The sequence below is a fragment of the Chionomys nivalis genome, chromosome 5 (genome assembly GCF_950005125.1).
Source record: "Chionomys nivalis chromosome 5, mChiNiv1.1, whole genome shotgun sequence".
In the NCBI taxonomy this organism is placed as follows: Eukaryota; Metazoa; Chordata; class Mammalia; order Rodentia; family Cricetidae; genus Chionomys; species Chionomys nivalis.
Genome location: NC_080090.1, coordinates 58270299 through 58292461, shown reverse-complemented (window position 1 = coordinate 58292461; position 22163 = coordinate 58270299). Strand labels below are relative to the sequence as shown.

Below are 22163 nucleotides of genomic sequence, written 5' to 3'. Positions count from 1 at the left end.
ATACCAGACAGAAACATTTTTGAAATGCTTAAAATCTCAAGGGAAAGAATTCTGATCTTATAATTTTCTATTTAAGCTATTCAACAAAATAAACTTCTACTAAAATGTAACATTTTCAAGAGATATTTATATAAAAGCATACCACAAAATACGCTACAGAACAAGCAGCATAACCCAATGCTCAGCATAAAAATGTTATTGATTTTTCCATTGCATACCTTTGCATCAGTACCATATTCTGCTGATGACACTGAGATCATTGCTCCTATTTCAGCAGACATTTCTGAGACTGCTTTGGTTTCTTTTGCTGTTCCAGGGTCTGTGTTTCTGACCACAGCTGGGCTGGGTTTCTCTTGTCCTTCTGGCTCAGCCTGTTGGGCATCTTTCACTTTTTTATTTTTTAATGATCGTTCCTTTCCAATGGGACCAGGTTTATGTTCCTTGTTTTCTACCAGACTCAAATCTGGAAGCTAAAGTCAATGGTTATGACAAAATACATTATAGTGAAAGATTTATTAAAAATTAAATTCAATTTTGAAACAATTTTCTTTGTTCATTTCAGAATCATATCTTCCTTACAATAATACTCACCTTCTGAGCTTTAATAGGCCCTGCACGTGGTTGTTTCTGACGCTGTTCTTTAGGTTCAGGAGCTTTGTCGGTTGGTTTTTCTGAAAGCACAGGAACCACCTCATTTTCATTCCCATTTGAAGCTGGAGCACCAAACTGAATTGTGTCAATTCCAATTTCAACACCATTCTCTTGACCAGTTCTTGTTCCCTAATAAAATAATGTTTTAACATTTGGTATATTATAATAAACGGAGTTCAGACCTGATTGAAATACATATACAGTGCCACATAAATACCAAGATAGAAGCTTGGTTTAAGTTTCTACATATTAACTGAGAATAGGAGATTTCAGTTTAAATGTTCAAAGTCCTAGATCTGTGATCATGAGAAAAATCAACAAAAGCTTCAAGTTATTTCATTAGCACAACATATGCAAAAATCAACAAATGCCAAAGGTATAAATGGAAAAGATTAATTATCAGTATCAACAATTTCTTGGAAGTCTGCTTTGAGAGAAACCTTAAATAAAAAAATTAAGTACTATGTGAATGTGAGATGGAATACACACCCATGGAATCAAGTCACTAATTAAAAAGTTAATTTTCTGGACAGGACACATTCTTTGTGCTAGGCAGTATCATTTAGATTCTCTTGGATAAAATAAAGGACCAAAAAGTTGGATAGGGGACATTAAGAAAAGCTAAGACAGAATTAAACGAATGACCATTTAAGAATGGTAGAGGAAATTCCTGAGCAAAACATACTAGAAAGGAAAACTACCAATAGAAAGTGTTTCAGAAAAATTGGAACAGTTAGTGTAAAAGTTAACAGCACAAAGGGCAAACGAGGCCAGAACACAACAGTTGGACAGTGACTGATAGAAGGCAGCATGCACGAGGCTTGATGCATGAAGCATTTATAGAAACTCATAAATTGCTACTTCATATTAGCGATTTTTGGACATTACTGAACTTAGTGTGGATAATTATATTATGCATGTCAAATGACTTTTCTTCACTAAAGTCACTTTTAAGCCTAGCCACAATTGACAATTTAGAACAAAATTTTATTTTAGTAAACACTGAAATTTCTATAGAAGTGTTCTTCAGCCAGTTTTAAAAGACAATGACACAGCAATTTACAACTGAAAATGACTAATGATGTAGAAAATAGTTAGATCTCATATGCAGTTAAATGAAGAGAATGGCCAACAGTAACCACTAGAGAAAGTCAATTTTAAGAGTACTCTATAAATCGTGTGTGAAGGAACAGTAACTTTTGTTCTCTAAGATAACCAAAGGGCTAAGGAAGTAGCAGCTGGGCCTGACAGAGGGTTCAGGGGTTAAGGGCACTTACTCCCTGTGCAGATTGACCCATGTTTGGTTCCCAGTACCCAGGTCAGCAGACTCAAAGATGCCAGGCACTACAGCTCTATGGTAGAGGATATTTCTGGTCTCTGGGTACCCACACCGGCACACATACCCACACATACATTTTATTCTAATAGATGTTCATGCCAATGTCACCAGTGGCCTCTATATCATTGATTTCAACTTCAATTCAGCACATGTACCACTTGCTCTATCAGCAGCATCTGACACATTTAATTAACCTCCTCTTCTTTAAGCCCTTCTTTCTCCTGGCTTTTCAGATGCTTCCCTCATTACTTGGCATCTACACTTCCCACATTTCTCTGAGCTGGAAAGTCTCACTTATTTTTCATTTCTTTTCCTATCTTCATAATTCATTTTACCTTTCAAAGCTACTGATATGTTAATGACTTCCCAAACAAAATCTTCAAATCAGACTCAGTTCGGACTTACAGTCTTAAGAGTTAACTAAATCGACATTTCCACTCAAATCATGTATAATGATCTGTGTGTGGGCAGATATGTACACCTGAGTACCAGTGTCCATGGATGCCAGAGTTCCAGGTAACTTGATCCATCTACCCGACGTGGATGCTGGGAGTCAAATTTGGGTCTTATGCAAGAGCAGTTAAGCACTCTTAACACCTGTGCTCAGGCAATAACATCTTAGATATAGTTATATCAACTTCTTATTCTCACCACTAATCCTGATCCATTTGTACTGCTCATTTTAAAATGATGCGCATCTTTTTCTTTCTTTCTGTTCATACTAATAGCCTGGGGTTAATGGTTCTTTTCCTGACATTCTACCTTTACCATGTTAGCTCAATGATCCTCAATGTCATTTCTCTGGCTTATCATTTGACTACTGTCAACTTTTTTAACTCCCTTGCCTCTTCACCCACACAAACAGTTCTTAACAGAACAATCTATAGTCATACCCTGCTGCTCTTCTGCATCCATGACACCTTAAAATGGTTCTCCACATCTTCCAAAGCCCCATAGCCTCTTGAACTCTGTTCTTTCTTTGTTCACTCCAGCATATGGACTTCTCTGACTACTCTGAATACACCAGATTTGTTTTTAACTCATGGCTTTCATTATTGCTATTCCCTGAACTGGTAACTGACTTCTTTTCCTCAGATATTTGAGTAGCCTACTCTCTATTTTCTCCAACTCTTTTTTAAGATTTATTTATTTATTATGTATAAAGTATTCTGCCTGCATGTATGCCCGCACACCAGAAGAGGACACCAGATCTCACTACAGATGGTTGTGAGCCACCATGTGGTTGCTGGGAATTGAACTCAGGACCTCTGGAAGAGCAGCCAGTGCTCTTAACCTCTGACCCATCTCTCCAGCTCCCTCTTCTCCAACTCTTAATTCAAATGTCACACAAGTAGAAACTCCTGGCCACTTTGAATTACCTCCATATACGTTGAAAAAAATCCTTGTCTGTTCTCTTCATTAAACAGAACTATTGCTGATTTCTCCTTACACTATAATAAGACCCATGAGAACAAGCGCTTTTCAGTTCTATCTCAGTGCTAGTTTTGTAAACTCAGAAGGAAGAATGGTTAGCACATCAAAAAAGTACTTGCTAAACATTCATTCACTGATAACAACACTATTTACCAATACTGCATATACATAAGAAATGATAGAACTTGTAAACTGTTATATTATATATGACTATAATGAAAGCCTGGAAAATAGTGACTGTATTATGTCCTGTACCACATGTCTTTTCTGGATATCAGAATAAATGTCTAACCTTTAGCTAAAGGTGAAAAATAGCTTGTAAATATAGAGGACCAACAGCATTATTATCACCTGGGTACTTAACAGAAATGTACTCAAAACCCAACCCAGACCTAATAGATCAGAAATTCTGAGTTTAATCTGTTTCAATGCCCCCCCTAGGTTTATCATGAGATACAATGAAGTTTGAGAAATCAGTTAAAAAACTTTGTAACTAACTCCATTAATGCCAGTAAGTCTATTCTCACCTCTGATGAAGATGCTGATCCAAATGAAGTTAAGGGTTTATTCCATGCACTGACTGAAGGTGGCTGTGGTGGACTAATAGGACCCACTAAAAGGAAGTAAAAAAAATGTGACCATTAAAATTTAGATGTTAAAGTCTAATACACTCAACCCTTAGTTTCAATGGTAGCCCGACAATAAAACAATTCTCTACACCATAAATACACTAAAGCTTGAGTATCCCTACTGACTCAAGTCCCTTTAGATATATGCCCAGGAATGGAAGAGCTGAATCCTATGGCAATTAATACTATTTTAGTTTTTTGAAGAGCACGCATACTGACTTTCATATTGGCTGAGCTAACTGACCAGGTGTGTATAATGGTTTCCTGAAAATAGTCGTTCTAACTAGGTATGTTGTTAACTATGCTTATTATAGAAATAAACATTTCAAGAAAGGAACTAAGAAACAATTGCTCCTACTGCTTCCTACTAGGAAAAAAAGTTTTAATTGAATTTCTAAATAAAATAGAAAACAAATGTGGGTATTTCTATATATTTTCCTACCCCATACTTCTCTGTTGCATTACTTACATTTTTTAGTGATGTCATTCAGCACAGCTGGAGCAGTCACTTTGTTATCCCATAATTCAGCTGTTAGAGAACCATGTGACTGTGGAGTCTGGATGGATTTTCCTGTGGCTACGTAGTCTGTGCCATTAGATGTTTGAGCTGAAGGTAATCTAATTGAAGGTGGGGGCTGTTTCGAAGATGGTGTTGGAGGTGGAAGTGGACTCTGGACTGGTCTGTGGGTCTGTATCTGAGTCTGTACTGGCGTGGCTGGGGCTTGGGCAGTGGTTGCTGAAGAGGTCTGGGCAAGTGGAACTGAGGTTGCTGGGGCTGAGGCTGGGGCAGTTGGTGCTGAGACAGCTGGGGCTGAGACTACTGGGGTTGGAGATGACGCTGAAGCTGGTGCTAGGGCTGAAGCAAGGATAGGAATTGAAGCTGAGGCAATGGGGACGGAGGCTGTAGTTGATGGAGAGGCAAGGATAGGAGTCGGAGCTGGAACTGAGACTTGGGGTGAGGAAGAGGCTGTGACTGAGGATGAAGTGGACACTGGAACAGTGGTTGAGGCTGGAGCTGGAGCCGGGCTTGAAGTTACAACTGGAGCTGGGGTGGAGGCTGCAACTAGAGTAGTGGCTGATGCCAGAACCGGAACTGCAGCTGGGGTGGAGGCTGGAACTGAAGGTGCGGGGGCTGTTAAAACTGCAGCTGAGGAGGAGACTGAAACTGGAGCTGAGGCTGGAGCTTGTGCTTGCTGAGTCCCTGTGGCTTGTTTTTTGGCAAACCTTGGAGGGAGTTTAGAAGTCTGACTTCTTCCTTTTTCATTTACATTTTTTTTGTTCCACACCTTAAAAAAAAATGACAGAACCATTTTTTTGGTCAATAATATGTCTAAAGAAACAATGCACCATGTATGTAATTTCTACTTCCTACTTCTAACTTAGCTATTTATTTCAATTTCCAAAATTGGACACTGTCAGGGTACTAATAAGATTTAAAACTATAAGAAGTCAAGATGATAAAGAGAAACAAGACATATAGTTTTATATACAGGCTTACCCTCCACCCCCAAATCAGAAATACTCAACCAAGTTGGAAGTTAATTTGACCTTCCCCCAAAAGACAAGAAGTCATTTTTGGATCACTACACTATGCTCACTCAATTTCCAAGATAATTTAAAACCTACCATGGGACAAATTAGTAACACATAAGATTTACTGTTGGAAAAAGAGAGTCTGTTTTAAGGCAAATAAGCTGTAGTAATTAATTAATTTTAAAATTACCTAAATTTTGGTTTAGAGTTCCCAGGGCTGAAGATAAAAATCACTCAACTCTTTATTTAAACACAAATGACTATGAATGGATAGAAACCCTGACCATTGATAATATGCTCTGAGGAACAACAAACAAACTAGCAACAAAATGGTGAGCTTCAAACCTGTACAACTTGTTCTTCCTTCTTCCGGCGTTCCTCGTCCTGTAAACGCTTTTGCTGTTTTTTAGATACCACTTCAGTAAAGCCATCATCATTCAAATTTGACTGGGGGTCTTCAATTACAGTTACTTCAGGATGATCATCAATTATAACAACACCTATAAGCATGAAAAAAGGTTTCAAAAAATTTTTGAGTATAACTTAATTCCTACCCTATAAGATGGCCCATAAAAACTAGGAAACTTCAAAACTATTTCACATTAATGAAAAACCTCCGAAGATCAAAAAATAAAGTCCTAAAATTACATTCTTTTTTAAAACAAGGTGTCATACAGCCCAATAGTCTCAAACTTGTACATCTGAGGTTGGCCTTGAATTCCAGACCATCCTGCTTTTAACCTGTCAAGCACTGAGAGTACACTGTTCTTAGTAGAACTTTTTTCTTCCTTATGATGTATAAAACACGAACACTATTTAATTCATTTAAAAACAAAAGCAAATAAAAAGTATTCTAGTCTTTCAGCCTCAGAACTATGTAATGCTCTAAGCAGTAGTAAATTTATTTCATATACATCTCACCATTCTAATAAGGGGGAAATTAATAATTTTGTCTCTTAAAGGATAAAATAAGTTTATTTAGAAATTGATAATTCCATATATTTTTAACTAATGATTATTCTGGCTGAAGTTATTACACTTTAGACAGTAGAGCAAATCTAAATCTGTTAAATAATGCTTCAAAGTTAGAAAAAAATGTGACTTTAGGCTATAATGTACTGTAGGAATTTACAGAGAGCCTAACAATTACTTTTAGGTTTTAAAATTTTATGTACAGACCAAGGAAAAATGAATTAACAAATATTAAAACTGGCGTTTGTACATGTCACATTATTTCAGACTGATTAAGAGTGCTCATCACAATTCTATTACTTATTGTTATTCTGAGACAAAGTCACATTGTGTAGGCCAACCAAGCCAACCTAGAACTTACTATGCAACCTGGAATTCTTCCCCTCTCTACCTTAAAGCTGTTAGCATTGCAAGTATGAGACACCAACCTAGACTAACATAATCCTAAACTTACTTCAGTTTTCACTTAACGGGGCACTAGCTGTGGGTCAAAAATTTAAGTGTAAAATTCCTTACTTCTTAAGGTTTAAATTCCATGCTATTCTGAATGATATGGTGAAGACGCACGTCATCCTGCCTGATGCCTAAGTCATTCATTTGTACAGCTTATTGAGAATACCTGTCCATGAGCTACTTGGAAGCTGTTACCAGATCAATTAGAGGTACTGCAATGCTTCTGCCGTGTAACCTGTAATTAACAGTAGACCTATACTTCAGCTCTTCACTCATCCACCTCACACCATCACAGAAAGGGTGAAGAAAGTACAAGGTATTTTGAGAGGAGAGAGAGGCAACATCTCATAACTTCTTACTATGGTCTGACTAGATGTAAGCAATAACTCACCCCAGTTCTGACAACTAAAACTGTCAAATGTCCCAGAGTGGAAAAATGACTCACATTGAGAATCTCTGCTCTAAAATACCAAGTTAAAATTCCTAAACGTGCGATCAAGATCATCTATTTCTTTATCATTTTTTCCATATGAATTACAAATGCTAGCTTTCAAATTCATATTCAGTAAGTTTGTTAGACAAGTTTTTGCATTTCTATACAATTTCCTAATAGGGCAAACAGTCAAGGATCACACTGAGAACCACTGGCCTAGAAATTATATCTGAGACCCAAGTCCAAACAAATCAGGGTTTAGTAAAAACAAACACAACAAAACTCCACACACAAAAAGAATCGAGAAAACACACACACATCTCATATAGGGATAACTAACTACCTATGCTAACCTTCCACTATTACTACCTCATTAAGAAATCTCAATTTTACTTACTGTTTAGCTTTGCTTTCACATGAATGAATGAATGTCAAACCATATACTATTACAAGGAAAATCATATGGCTTGAGATAATTTATACTAATTTCTCCATCCAATATTTTCTGGTTGTTATCCACAATATTTGATATTTGTTCTATTGTAAGTTTCCCAATTTGCCTACAGTAACACTGTCTCCCACCATGTTATCCTCTGCTTTTATCTTAGAAACCAATTTTATTAAAGTCATCAATTACTATTTTGAGTTCAACTTAGCAACAGGAACTCCATTTGTACTTAGGCTGCAATTTCAACAGAGGGAGAGACATGACTACCCCTAAAAAATTATTTCACCACAGATATCTAGGAAATGGCCTAACCCCAAATGTCTAGGAAACAGCCTAACTATAAAAGTTTCACCCTCCTCTGATTGGTTGGTACTAAGCCAGGGCAGAACCCCAAAGGCTCGCTAATAGGCTGGGGTCTGACACCCTGGAAAAGTCCCTAACTATACTACCCTATGTTGTTATGATTGGCTGAAGTTGCAATGTTGCCCCTTGCAGTTTTTTCCTTGAAACTGTTTGCTCTGCCTGCCTTATGGACATGTTTAGGGCTCCACACAGGCCACCTCTCTGAAATAGCAGCCCTTTTCAATAAGTTTTCTGTTTGCTCAAACATGGTCTACCTGGTGGATTCTTCCTGAATTCTTAGACACTAACAACTGAGTTGACCATTTATTATTTTTTTCATTTTAAAAAGAAATGTTCAGAACAATTTTAGTTCTAATTGAAATCTTCACTCAATGTTTTTCTGTGCTTTCTCAGGCCTGTTTTGGAATTTTACTGGTTTGATTAATTATAAGCCTCCCCCTGCACCCCGCCCCCCCCGAAGAACAGTGAAACCTTCCTGGAGTATCATTAACAAAAATTGTACTCAATGTTCATAAAGTGTTAAAGGTGTTATTTTAGTTTAAGGAAAGCTAGAATTTCTCAGTCAGCTCTTATTTAACTTAAATGTCTAGTACTTTCTTTCCTTATGTTTTCATAGTGTCTGCTTAAATTTACCAAGAAATAAATAAAGAATCTGAAACATACTTGCATAATTGTTGAGATCAAACTGTGACAGAGCATCCACTTTTTCTTTTGTCTTCTTAGGACCTGGTTTGGTGTCTTCTCTCTTTTTCCCAGGAGCATCCTTGGAATTCTTCTGTCCGGCACCATTAGGTGCTCCTTCCTGGTGGTGTGCAGCGTTACCATTGGCAGGGTCCACACCAGCTGTGCCTGAGGACTGCTCATCAAACGGTCTAGAAAAAATAATTTGAGAGGATTTTCACAAACTTCAACAACAGAACAGTGCTCTCTCTTCCTGGTAGTTTGTGAAGTCATCCCCAAGACACACTAGCACTGAGAAGACCCAGTCAGCCTCAGCAGTCTCTGAAGGTATAACTTCACTAAAACTGAGGACCCCAATACAGCAGGCCAGCTCTTTGAATTTCTCCCCCAATGATTCTAGAATTCTAATTAGCTCCAGGAAGTTATTGTGTCTATTTGCCAACATTTTATAAATGAGCTACAACATGGATCTAGGAAAAAAAAAATCTGTCATCATATCACAATTAGATCCACTCCTAAAATGGGCAGCATATTAAAATAGGATTCTAAATGTCTATAGTATTTGGTATATATATACACCTTCAAGTTGAGATACTGATATAAACATCTTTAACTTAAAAACTCACTTCACAAGCCAAATACATTCCTAGTTTTTGCTCCCTAACAGAAAAATTCTCAATTTTTAAGAAATTCCAAGAAAAAACATAACATTAAAAAACTTACTGATTAGTCTTCATATCAATCTATATAACTGCTCAAGATAAATGATTACTAAATGTCTGACATGACTTTCAACACTTAAAAAATTATTTCTTCAAAATGGGCCTTTCCAAACTCTGTTGCAACTACAATGATCCACTGATATTTCTGAAAGTTTAAAACTATCCACAACTCAAAAATCAGATCAAAATTATAAGTATTATTACTTGAAATTCTAGTAATTCATTCTAGTCAAAGAATTACTTTGGCTTTTGTTATTGTTATCCTGGTATTTTGAACATTTAAAGTGAAATTTATACTGAGCTGAGCAGGTACTTAGAAAACATACTTGGTCCATTACTCTGGAATTTTAATTAGAAATACCAAGTACATGCAACTAAGGAACAGAGATCAGTGCAATATTGTACTGAATTCCTAAGCAATGGTTTTGAAATTATTCTTATGTGTACAGGTGTTTTGCCTGCATTTTTTCTACACATGAGTGAATTGCCCAAGGAGGCCAGAAGAGGGAGTTGGGTCACCCAGCTTGAGTTATAGGGGGTTGTCAGCGACCATATAGGTGCTGGGAATAAAATCCAGGTTCTCTGCAAGAGTAGTCAGAGCTCTGAACCACTGAATTCTCCACCACAACAAATACCTGGGAATTTTGCCTAAGGAATGATTAATGTGTACTACATGCTACAATATCTCACACTCTGGTTTTTCTTCACATTATATCATTCAGCTTCTTAATACTGAAACCAATATTAACATTATAATCAACATTTTCATATTTAAAAGGGCAACCTTAGCATACTTTAATCTTTCTTTTTTGTGAAAACAGCCTCTTATCTCCCGGGTTGTCTTTGAACTGTCTAGTCAAGGATGACTTTGAAATTGTGATCCCCTGAAATTCTTTAGTTGTGATCCTGAAAATTCTTTAAAAACTCATTAGTAGGGCTGGAGAGATGGCTCTGAGGTTAAGAGCATTGCCTGCTCTTCCAAAGGTCCTGAGTTCAATTCCCAGCAACCACATGGTGGTTCACAACCATCTGTAATGGGGTCTGGTGCCCTTTTCTGGCCTGCAGGCATACACACAGACATAACATTGTATACTTAATAAATAAATATTAAAAAAACTCATTAGTATCAAGAGCACCTCACAAATGAAGAAACTATATGTTCTTTTCTGGCTGTACAAGCATTTCCCCTTTATTAGACGTGACTTAGCAAATAAAGATTACTCACACACAGTACTCTCAAGCATAGAGAATAGCATTTGGGGAGTTCAATGTCTTGTTCCTCTACCTAGATTAGCCCCTTGTGCAACTTCCAACATTTCCTATTTTTACCTTCCTTAAAGGTACAAGTTTTATATCCAAAACACAGTACTCACCCTCTCTTTCCACTTTTTGATGGTGGGCCATTTCTTCTTTCATTCCTAGGACCTGAGAAATTCCTTCCTGATTTGGGTGGGCCATTGTTGCCACGGCGATTCTGTCTATCAACTCCAGGCCTCTGACTAGAAAAACTTCTCTTTGCTATTTCCCTTTTGGGAGGCAAAACATTCTCTCCAGCTTTTACAACTGCTTGTGAACTCACATCAGCATTTTTTTTTTCATCCCTCTCACGCCTCTCATTAAAATCACTACTTTCAGAAGCCGTTTCCCATTCTTCATTTGCCTGATCTGAAGAGTTCTGATTAGACAAATCTGGTGTCTTATTCCCAGAAATGTCCCCAGGAGGATTTACTGGTTCTTGAACGACATTATTAACTGTGCCATTTGTGGGTACCAACACTTCACTTGTTTTTGAAGCAGCCTCTCTCTCCCTTAGCCGTCTAAATCGAGGCGGTTTATCTTGCCTTGGTGGTCGGGTAGGACGTTGCCTTCGCGGCCTCTCTCTAGCTGGGTCAAATTTTCGCTCAAATTTTGGAGGCCGTCTATCTGCGGGTACAGGCACAAACTGCTCGTGCCTTCTTGGTGGTTCTCCATCTTCAGGTTTAGGAGGTTCTGTTTGCCTTGGATTCCATTGATTGTCTCGATAAGCAGGTCTTCTTAAGGTGGCAGGACGTGATGGTCGGCCTCCAGGATCCCTTCCACCTCGTCTGAATGTTCCTCCTCTACCTCGCCTTGTAGGCTCCCCTTTAGGGAGGAAACCCGGTTTAGATTTATCTTCATCTCTTATATAAGGCTTTTCTAATGGCCTATTATCTATTCGGACATGATTTTCAGGCTTAAAAGATTGGGGTTTAATAGGTTTTTTGTTTTCAGGCCGTTCCTCTCTTTTGGAAAACTTGCCTTTGCTTAAACTATCCTTGTCACTTGCACTTTCATGAACTTCACTGTCTGTGTCAGTCTCTGAACCTCTCTGTCGCCTTCTTTTGGGAACAATCTCAAAATCGGAACTCTCACTTCGTGTTTCACTTTCTTCTCGTTGTCTGAGAGGTCCTGAAGGCCCATGTTCCACTCTTGGCTTATTGTCTCTATACTGAGGATAATCACGAGTATGCCCTCTACCTCCTCTGCCACGACCCCCATAAGAGCCTCTGTAACTTCGACCTCTGGAGTAATATTCTCCTCTGCCTCTGCCTCTATATCCTTGGTCTGGAAACCAGTCTCTATCTCTAGCATCTTTCCAGTAGGTCCTAGAAGGTAAAGGGGATTCTTTTTTAACAGTTGGTCTAGAATCTGGTCGAGGTCGTTCTGCCCCAAGGTCTTTGTTGATGACTTTCTCAGGCTGCTTTTCTTCTTTGACTGTTGGCAGTCCAACATTTTGTTGGTTTCCAGTTTTAACTGCGGGCTCTACCTGGACACTAGCCACAGGTTCCAAAGGCTTCTCATTATCTGGAGATGGCTTCTGAGCCAAAACTGAAGTTTCTGTTGATGATAGTTTCTCTGGTTCTGGCTGAACTGGTGGTTGAACCAGTGACTGTGTCTGAGTTGGTGCTGGAGGTGGTGGGGGCAGAGGAAGATCTTTCTTTTCTGTTTTTTCTGTTTTAACAACTTTTTCAGTGACCTTTTCAACCTTTTCACCTTCTTTCTCCTTCCTCTGCTCCCGCTCCTCTTTCATATCTCTAAGGACAGGTTTTTTAATGGGACCCGACCTTCTCACAGGCCTATCATTACCTTCTTCTCTTCTGCTGGAGCTTGGTCTTGGACCCCAACGAGTTTCTGATTTAGATTTGTATATTTTCTCTGGTTTTGGTCCTTCAGAAGATCTCAGAAAACCATCTTTTCTTGGTTTCTCCTCTGGCTTTTCCACAGTTTCTTTAGAATCAATACATCTGCTGGTAGCCTTAGGAATGCTGACAGAGGGCTCATTTCTTTGCTCCTCTGCCTTTTGAGCATGGTTAGATCCATGGGAAACACTTCTTTTGCGTGCAGGTTGACTTTCTAGTGCCGAGATCCTTTCTTCTGAAGGAGTAGGTAAGCTCTTTTGATCAACTACTTCAAAACAAGCAGACTGATCATTTGTATCAGCATGGTGAGGTCTTACATCTTCTACTGATCTGCTTAAAAACTTTTGTCCTTCTGTTTCAGCTGAGTCTCTAACAACATCTGTTTTTGCATGAGTCTCCAGATGACTATGTTCCACAGAATAAGCAGCAGTAATTTGCTCATGGTCCAAAGCAGTTTCAGGCCTGTGATGATGAGAATTCACAGGTATAACCAACAAAACAATCTTTCCCACATGTGTGTGTGTGTGTGTATACACCCCCACCCCCACAACATTATTCCCACAATGCCCCAATTTTAAATTATAAAGAAGAAATATAAAACAAAGAACCCTAACCACAAAGAACACAGTTGTTCACAAACAGAATGCTTAGCAAAGAGAAGAACAGAGCAGGTCTATATAATGAGTGAATGATGAAAACAGGATACACAGACAGTATTACTCAGGGACAAATGAGGTGTGTGTAAAGTCATCAAACTCATTCAAGTAGAATACAGAATAAGGTTTAGTAGAAGGTTCAAAGTAATCTGAAATGTAGAGATGATGGGGTTGTTTCAGTCATGCAATATGAAGCTCTATAGCTCTGCTATAAAATGATGTAAATGCAGGCAGTAATACTGCCTTGTACAGTTATCAAATGGGTGTTACACTCTCAACTAAATAAAAAATGTTTACATCATGTAGATATGAATTTCTGATGCACCAAGACAATTTCCTAACAAATATATGTCAGTAAGCCTATTCCAGTTAATTATGAATAACTATACAACATAATCATTAAACTACATCCCATAAAAGAAAACCCAACTCTCTGGCTGTAGATTATTAGCGTTTACCACCAACTGCCCCACTATAAACTACTATTTATCTTTACCTTGTAGTCTAACATATTTTCTCTAACGACTGAAAATGTCTCATTTTTCACCACTATAGGAATTTTATCATCCCACTGGGTAGACTGTATAAGAAGGTAAACTTCTTTACATATGATGTATGTAAAGAGTTGTTTTAAAACATCTCTACTAAGTTTAAGCATCTAATTCAGCCCAACAAAAAGTAAAAGTATGTCCAAAGAAAAAAAAGATGATCCATCAGATCATCTTAAAAAAAAAAAAAAATTTTAGCATGTGTGTGTGACAGAAGATGGGAAGACCTTGTGTCGTGGTACATCTGTATAAATCAAAAGACAATTTTTACCAATTGGTTCTCTACTTCCACCATATAGGTTCCAAGCATCAAACACTGATGAAGCCTAATGGCAAGCACCTTTGTCCCTGAGTAATATTGTTGTCCCCTAGATAGATCTTCAGAGAGACTATAAAGTTTTTTCTTAAGTACAATATTCTAATAATTCTCTAGTCATTTAAATAATTCATTACCTAGCATCCCCAGGTTCTTCAGCTGACTTGGGAGTAGCTGCCTGCTGAGGCTCGGCATGATACGGATCTGACCCCCATATCATTCGAGGCTCAGAAAGGGAAATTCCGTGATCTCTTGCAGACCGTGCTATATGTTCAAATGTCTCAGAACTATTTGGTGACCCTTCCATCTGGTCTCTTCTGATTAATGGCTTAGGAGGAATCATTCCTGTAAAAAAGTTCACACACACAGAGAATTACAGAATATGGGAAACAAAACCATGGTAAAAACATACAGACTGATTGCTGTTTAAAACTTTTTAGTAAAGCCGGGCGGTGGTGGCGCACGCCTTTAATCCCAGCACTCGGGAGGCAGAGGCAGGCGGATCTCTGTGAGTTCGAGACCAGCCTGGTCTACAAGAGCTAGTTCCAGGACAGGCTCCAAAACCACAGAGAAACCCTGTCTCGAAAAACCCCAAAAAAAAAAAAAAAACAAAACTTTTTAGTAAGAACAAAACCCGGGGGGGACACAATGGGTCCACTTTAAAGCAAAAAATTATGTGTGTTAAAAACAGCTAAAAAGAATCATACCAATAAGGCAACTTTTGGGAGAAAATTATTTTCCACCGAAAATTTCATTCATCCTATTTGCTTAATATCCTATTAAAATATGTAACCCAGCAGTCAAATACTGTATATTTAGTATCAAGGTGAGATTTAAATATAGACACACAAACGAAACCTTCAAGATAGCCCTGAGTGCACTATTCTGTGGCCTAAGCCTTTAGGGTCCTGAGATTAAGGGCATCTGCCACCATGCTTTGAATCAGAAATAATTTGAGATTAGCTTTTTAATCACTCCTAACTGTCCACAGTATCATTCTGATAATAGATATATTTTAAAAGGGCTAACTAACTTAATTTTGGCTAATCTATGAGGAAATTCGAGTGTTAAAGATGGTAAATGAAGAAACTCAAAGAAAGGGATACATATGTAGAGATATAATTCAAATGCTGAAATATTTGGCCAAGTGAGAATATTAATAAGATTTTAGCAAGAATAATTTCCATCTCAAAAATTTGAAATACATCTATAAAATGGAAAAAAGAGCTAGCACTTTGTTCTTGTCAGACAACTAGCACCAATGCCTACACTAAAAGCTATAACATTATGATAAAGACCTAGAGGTTCGAATTATGACAAAAAGAGTGTGAAAGGATAAAAGCCAAAACAAAAAAATCAAAACAATATGAATAAAATCCCGAGACAAACCACTATCAACATACCAGGATGAATAGGTGGAATATCCATAGCAGGCCTTCCTGATATCATTCGAGGATCCATATAGGACTGCATCATGAGCCACCTTGGATCAAAACCCATAGAAGCCAAATGCTGAGGGTGGGGCTGCATTGGCTGATAAAGAGGCCTGTGTGGTGGAGGAGGGACTGAACCATTAGATGGTTGTGAAGGAACAGTTTGTGGAAGTACACCTTGCTGCTGCTGCTGCTGTTGTTGCTGCCACTGTTGTTGTTTCATCTGTTCCTGGTCAAGAAAAATCACACATGTTAAGGTTTCTATTTATGATCAATTAATATAATCATTTATATTTGAAAACAATGGTGTTTTGTGATATTTAAAGACAAAGACAATTAGCACAGAGCTGGCAAAAGATTAAAAAATGTACTTTCTTATAATGGACACGAGCAACTCTTCATTTCCTAGAAATAGAAGAGGTATATATAAATAAAACTTAAGATAAAATGGCATTAAAAAGAAAGTCAAAGTAAAACCAATTCTCAACAAGTGTACTGAAAAAAAAATAAGGGAAGTTTCTATGCTTAATGTTTCTGTTTTATTTAATTATCAGAAAACTGAACAATAATATTTTCAATCACACGTAAGTGGTGAAGTATCTCTGATTTTACTATTACCTGCTGTCGCTGAAATCGTGGTGGCAATGACTTCTGAAACTGTTTGAAATAGCCAGATAATACAGCAGGTCGGGGCTGAGACCCTGATTCAGGTTCTACTTCCTGTGCCACTTGTGTGGTCTCCTTTTCACTGCGGTTGCTGTCCTGTCTAGTGAAAACTGGTTCCTCTTCTGCTCAAAGAAATAGTACAAGATAATCCTATCAGATACACGTTTTTTTTTTGTACTGTGATAAAATGAGGCATAATACACATTAAAGAGGAAAAGGCATTTCTCCATAACACCCTAAATCTTCATTCTGTAAACTAAAATTGGAAATCGTCACCAGACCATTAGGTTATCAAAATAGATTCTATGGACTTTACAGAGATCACAGATTCAAATCTTTCAATACACAAATATATTCATAATAAATATTCAGGTCCAAATACTTCCCATTTATTTCAATAAATATTAATGTGATACTCAATATCTACATGTTATGAGCACATGAAAACCAAGTAACCTATATATATTAAGAAAGCAGGTAGAGTCAAGTGTGGTAGTACACACCTTTAATCCCAGTCCTCAGGAGATAGAGGCAGATTTCTGAGTTTGAGGCCAGCCCGGTCTACACAGCAATTTTCAGGCCAGTACCCTATCTAAAGAAAACCGATGTACCTCGTCCCAAATACTGAACTAATGGAAAGTGTATGACTAAAACTAGTGCATCTGAACAAATATGAAGAACTCGGAGTAGATCACTCACTAGCTATGCTGAAAACAAACTTACAAGGGGGTGACTAGTAGTCATGTCAGACATAAATTTTTTCCCCAAAGGAAAACCAGTTCCATATATTCTAGAGAATGCCATGTCACAAGTATATGCAAAAACCTGCTTCTAATCTCCACCACTAACAAACAGAGTAGAACAGATGAACTATTTATAAAATGTGGGCCGGATATCATACCTTTATTACAGCTGTTTTCACTTTCTTGTTTTTCTGTCACAGGCTCTAAAATGGGCTCTTGGGGTTCGACTTTTTCTTCTTTCTCCTTTTCCTTCAACTCACCCTCTTTCTCCTGTTCTCTCATCCTTTGCAGTTCTTGTTCCTTTTCTCTCTGTTGTTCTAACTCTTTCTCTCGTTCCCTTTCCTTCTCCATTTCTTTCTGTTTTTCCTGCTCTTTCTCGAGCTCTCGTTCCCTTTCCTTCTCGCGTTCCTGTTCTTTTTCTTTTTCAAGTTCTTTCTCTCTTTCTCTCTCCTTCTCTCTCTCCCTTTCTCTGAGTTCCTCTGGAGATGGTTGTTTTTCTATGATACCAAGCTTCTCGTCCAGTTGTTTCAATTTCTCTGCACACGCTGCCTTCCTCTGTTCCTCCATTCTTCTCTCTTCCTCCTCACGCCGTTTACGAGCACGCTCCACTGCCGCAGATATTTCAGATTGTTGCTTCCGTCTTTGCTTCCAGATTTCATCATTATCAGGTACTTGAGGCTTTGAAGGAAAAGGGCCTTGTCTTCCAGGTAATTGTCGATCTGGAGGTGGGGGATGCTGAAAGACCAAAATTCCAAACAAAGACGAGAATTCAATTTTTGGACTAACTTTTTAAAATATTTGTGCGTGCATATATGTACATTTGGCGGTCAGAGAACCTGTGGGAATCAGTTCTCTTATTATTCTATTGGAGGGATTCCCCAGAGTACTCAGGTTATCAAGCTTGGCAGCAAGCACCTTTATCCACTGAGCCATCTCATTTAGCCTGATAACTTTTTTGACCATTGTTAGTTGCCATAAATATGGAGAGGTGGGAAGGGTCCATTGAGAGAGAGAAAAAAGAAATTAATTCTCCCGCCAAAGCATATACATTAAAATAAAAGATGAACTACAGGACAAGAAACAAGATGGAAGGGATGGCTATCAAAGAAATTGCCCCAAGTAAATTCTCAACTCAGTCTGGGAAGAGAGATAACTGATTCCAGAAGACAATGGAAAGTTAGAGGAGCATGTGAGTGATAGGATTTTCATGGATGCTTTCAAATGATGACTAAAAGCTTAACAACATAGCTGGAAACCTGCAAAGATAGGATGAGGAAAAGCACATGAAGGGCTAAAAATATAAAGAAACAATAAAACTCAAGATTCTCAACATATAAAAATGAAAGTTTACCAGTATACTTATATAAATTATAAATCTCTTTTCATGGCTTCATCTACAGATCAGAGACAAGCTAAAAAAGTAGAAATAATTTTACAAACGATATGATACACACAGGAAACTTATTTTCTCATACTTCTGCTATCACCCATGACTTTCAAATACCTTAACCATAACAGCTTTCCCTGTCCTAGAATTTCACTGAAGCAGAGAAAGTTGTGTCTTTGGTGCTGTTTTTTTCAGTGCACTGTAACGGTTTGGAGGTTATTTTGTGGTGGCTTATACCACTTTACTGCCGTTTAGTATTCCACTACTGGTACAGGAAACTATGACAGATGTTTATCCTAGTTTGCTCTTAGTCTAAGTAAATACAAGAGTTAAAAACACACAAATGTGTATATTTTCATTCATTCCTCTTTAATAAAAAACTAACAGTGACACTCTCAAGTCACGTTTCCTTAACAAGAAGCTGCCAAGCTGCCCTCCTGCACTATTCACACGGTTTACAGATTTCAGAGCACTGTACCATGTGTACAAGCTATCCTACATCCTTATTCCTATATGACAATGATGGATGCATAGGAAAAATATCACTGTTGTTTAAATTCATATAGCATAGTTATTAAAAGATACAAAACCATTTCCATGTGCTTACTGGCCATTCACATATTCTTTTGTGAATTTATGTATATATGATATACATGAATGTGCTCATTACTTATGAGCAAAGCATGTGTACAGAGGTCAGAGAACAACACAGGTGTCAGTCTTTGGCCTGTACCTTAGTTATAATAGATGGCACTGTTGTTCATCACTGGGCGCATCACATACATGAATATGTGTATGTGTGTGTGTATTCTGGCCATCTGAATTCATATCCTCAGGTACATATAAGCAAGCACTTCAGTCACAGACCATACTCACAGTATCTTCCTTTGTGAAGCTAAAATTATTTTGATGAGCTATTTGCATTATTGTTATAAAGTGCTTTTTCTTAACATAATTTAGTATGTTATTTATTATATTAGTATTTGGAAATTTAATCTATTAGAAAATGGAATAAGCGTGTACATGTGTGAATACACATGTATTCACAGAAGTGGAGGTAACTAATGACTCATACAGCTAAGTTTAAGAACTCATTAAAGGAATGCTGCTGTGATGGAGAACAAAGAAATTGAGTAGATGATGCAAGAGGATGAAGAGTAAGGTGGTATATAGACAGCCTGATTTTATTAAATGGCAAAAAATAACACTGTAGTAAGCGACAGGACCGACCAGGGAAGAAGTAAATGGCTGTCCTTAGAAGCAAGGACAGCAGGAAGACAGACAGACTACCAGTGTGAAAGTGAAAGCTATCAGCTGGGTGCCTCTCATCCCTTAGTGAGATGTACATTGTGGTTGTTAGATAAGAATGATGAAAAGGGGGCTGGAGAGATGGCTCAGTGGTTAAGAGCATTGCGTGCTCTTCCAAAGGTCCTGAGTTCAATTCCCAGCAACCATATGGTGGCTTACAACCATCTGTAATGAGGTCTGGTGCCCTCTTCTGGCCTGCAGGCATACACACAGATAGACTATTGTATACATAATAAATAAATATTTAAAAAAAATGATGAAAAGAACTAGAATAAAAACATGTCAAAGCCACAGCGAACAATATACAATACTTTTTATAAAAGTTATTATAAACATACAGCATATCAAAAGAAAACCATAAACAAACCAAATACAGCATACAACTCTCCAACACTTATCTAAAATCTACCTGTTGTGCAAGCAACTTGGGAGGGGGTGGCAAGTGTGAGGAAGGTCCACGTTCCTGTAAAGAAGAACAAAAGATTAAAAAATTAGCCAAAATACTTATGTTGCACTGTACTACTTTCCTTAATGAGAACACAAGACTGTTCATAGCCAACCAATCAGCCCTGTCTTCATTTTATTAAGAGTCACTGTAAAATGACTTTCTACAGAACCACTCTCCAGGCTGCCAGTTCAGGACGGTTTATGTAAATGATTGCCTGCTTGCTCCTTTTAGCTTAGTGACGGGTTTGTTCTTCCATCTGTTTTGTACAAATTCAAACATATGCTGCCTACACAATGGTTCCTAATTAAGAATTACAATAAATTTCTTGAATAAACCCCCTTTCAGTTTGCAGTATAGTCATTGCTACACCATAGTTCTCTTCTTTCACAATCTGTTTTCAGAATAACTTGGGTGTTGTAAAAAAAACTCTATTTTCTTTCTTTCCCTCATCCCCTATTCCCAAGTCAGGGTCTCGTTGTGTAGCCCTGGCTGTCCCTGAACTCAAGAGATCTACCTGCTTCTACTTCCTGAGTGCTGGGATTAAAGGCTTGCACCTCCGTTTTCTACATATGATTTCTCTACAAAGACAATGTATACTCTCACACTTAAGTACCAAGATTTATAAAATATTCAGTAAACAGTAAAGCATCTCATTTTATTTTGAGAAAATAATCCCTCTACTCTGACTTGTCTTGATAAAGACAAAAGTGAAGCCTAAACTTTGGCTTAATAATTTTAGCTACCATATCAATAATTCCAATTAACACGCAATAAAAACAGAAAACAGGAAAGATTCAGGTTTAATTAAAAACAAAGAAATACAGAGTTCCAGTCAAGTACTGTAACATATGCCTGACAGTTCACCATCAAATAAACAATAACACAAAACTACCATTACTACCCCACTCCTGCCTGCAAACCACATAACCCCTCCCTTTCCCAAGCACCTCCAATTTTGACCCTAAGATTAATTCAGTCAAAGTACTGGTAATGACAAGAATTTGCACGGCCCCAACAAACCTGATTAAATGGAGGTCCCTTCCCATAAGGACTTTTTGCTACTAGAGGCTGAGCAGGTATCTGAGAAGAGGATTTCGTGCCAGCAGCTTCATCTACTTCTTTTCGGTTTTCTGTGCTTTCAGGTGTTTTTGAACTTTGATCCTCACTTAAAAACCAAAATGGAGAAGAAATCAAAAAAGCAAAGTAGAAGAATTACACCACAAGCAAATTACTTTTCTGTGTGTAAAAAAGAAAAAATGTTTTACATATGATTTCAGGGGAAGAAAACGTGTAATGCAAGATAGGTTTGTGACATAGTAATGTTAATTCATTCAATAATACACACTATGTTTCTGTAGTGGCTTGAGACTAGCAAATTCACTATCAAAGTATAACTAACATAGCACTACGGCAGCTGCTTCAACTGGATACTCATCTGTGATACAAATGAATCTAACATATCATTTTTTCTTTTTCTGTCCTCTCAAAAAATCACCTGAATATAAATAAGTGATATTAGAACTATTACTGACTATATTCTAATTTATTCTGGTTCAGTAAGGAAAATAAATTATTCTATTTAAAAAAACACACCACACCACAGGCATCTCACAGATGATCAATAATATAACTAGAACATACTACAGTGCCATGGCTGAGAAAATTACCAACTGAACATATAAAAGCCTAACTCTTTAATATACATTAACCCATATATTCTTATTTGGATGCCCCTGCAAGAATAATAAATCAAAGAGATAAAATAAAAGGCCCCAATTTTCCAAAGTACTTAAAAAAAAAAATCAAGAATCCAAAGTAACTAAGTAGTCTAAGGAATTTTTT

The 22163-nt window shown here is 37.6% G+C and overlaps 1 protein-coding gene across 10 annotated transcripts in view; it reads right to left on the bottom strand.

Annotated features, from left to right (window-relative positions):
• The window catches only part of Prrc2c (proline rich coiled-coil 2C), a 70328-nt gene that overhangs the window by 20370 nt on the left and 27795 nt on the right, over positions 1-22163 (bottom strand). For all 10 annotated transcript variants that reach the window (XM_057769098.1, XM_057769104.1, XM_057769100.1 and 7 more), the window contains exons 10-22: positions 21342-21486; positions 20283-20336; positions 17337-17913; positions 16388-16557; positions 15740-15998; positions 14474-14681; positions 11032-13278; positions 8919-9127; positions 5932-6086; positions 4523-5339; positions 3952-4037; positions 592-780; positions 219-470 (exon numbers count right to left, since the gene is read on the bottom strand). In XM_057769098.1, coding sequence (XP_057625081.1) covers positions 219-470; positions 592-780; positions 3952-4037; positions 4523-5339; positions 5932-6086; positions 8919-9127; positions 11032-13278; positions 14474-14681; positions 15740-15998; positions 16388-16557; positions 17337-17913; positions 20283-20336; positions 21342-21486 — 5368 coding nt within the window. The remainder of the gene's footprint in view (positions 1-218; positions 471-591; positions 781-3951; positions 4038-4522; positions 5340-5931; positions 6087-8918; positions 9128-11031; positions 13279-14473; positions 14682-15739; positions 15999-16387; positions 16558-17336; positions 17914-20282; positions 20337-21341; positions 21487-22163) is intronic.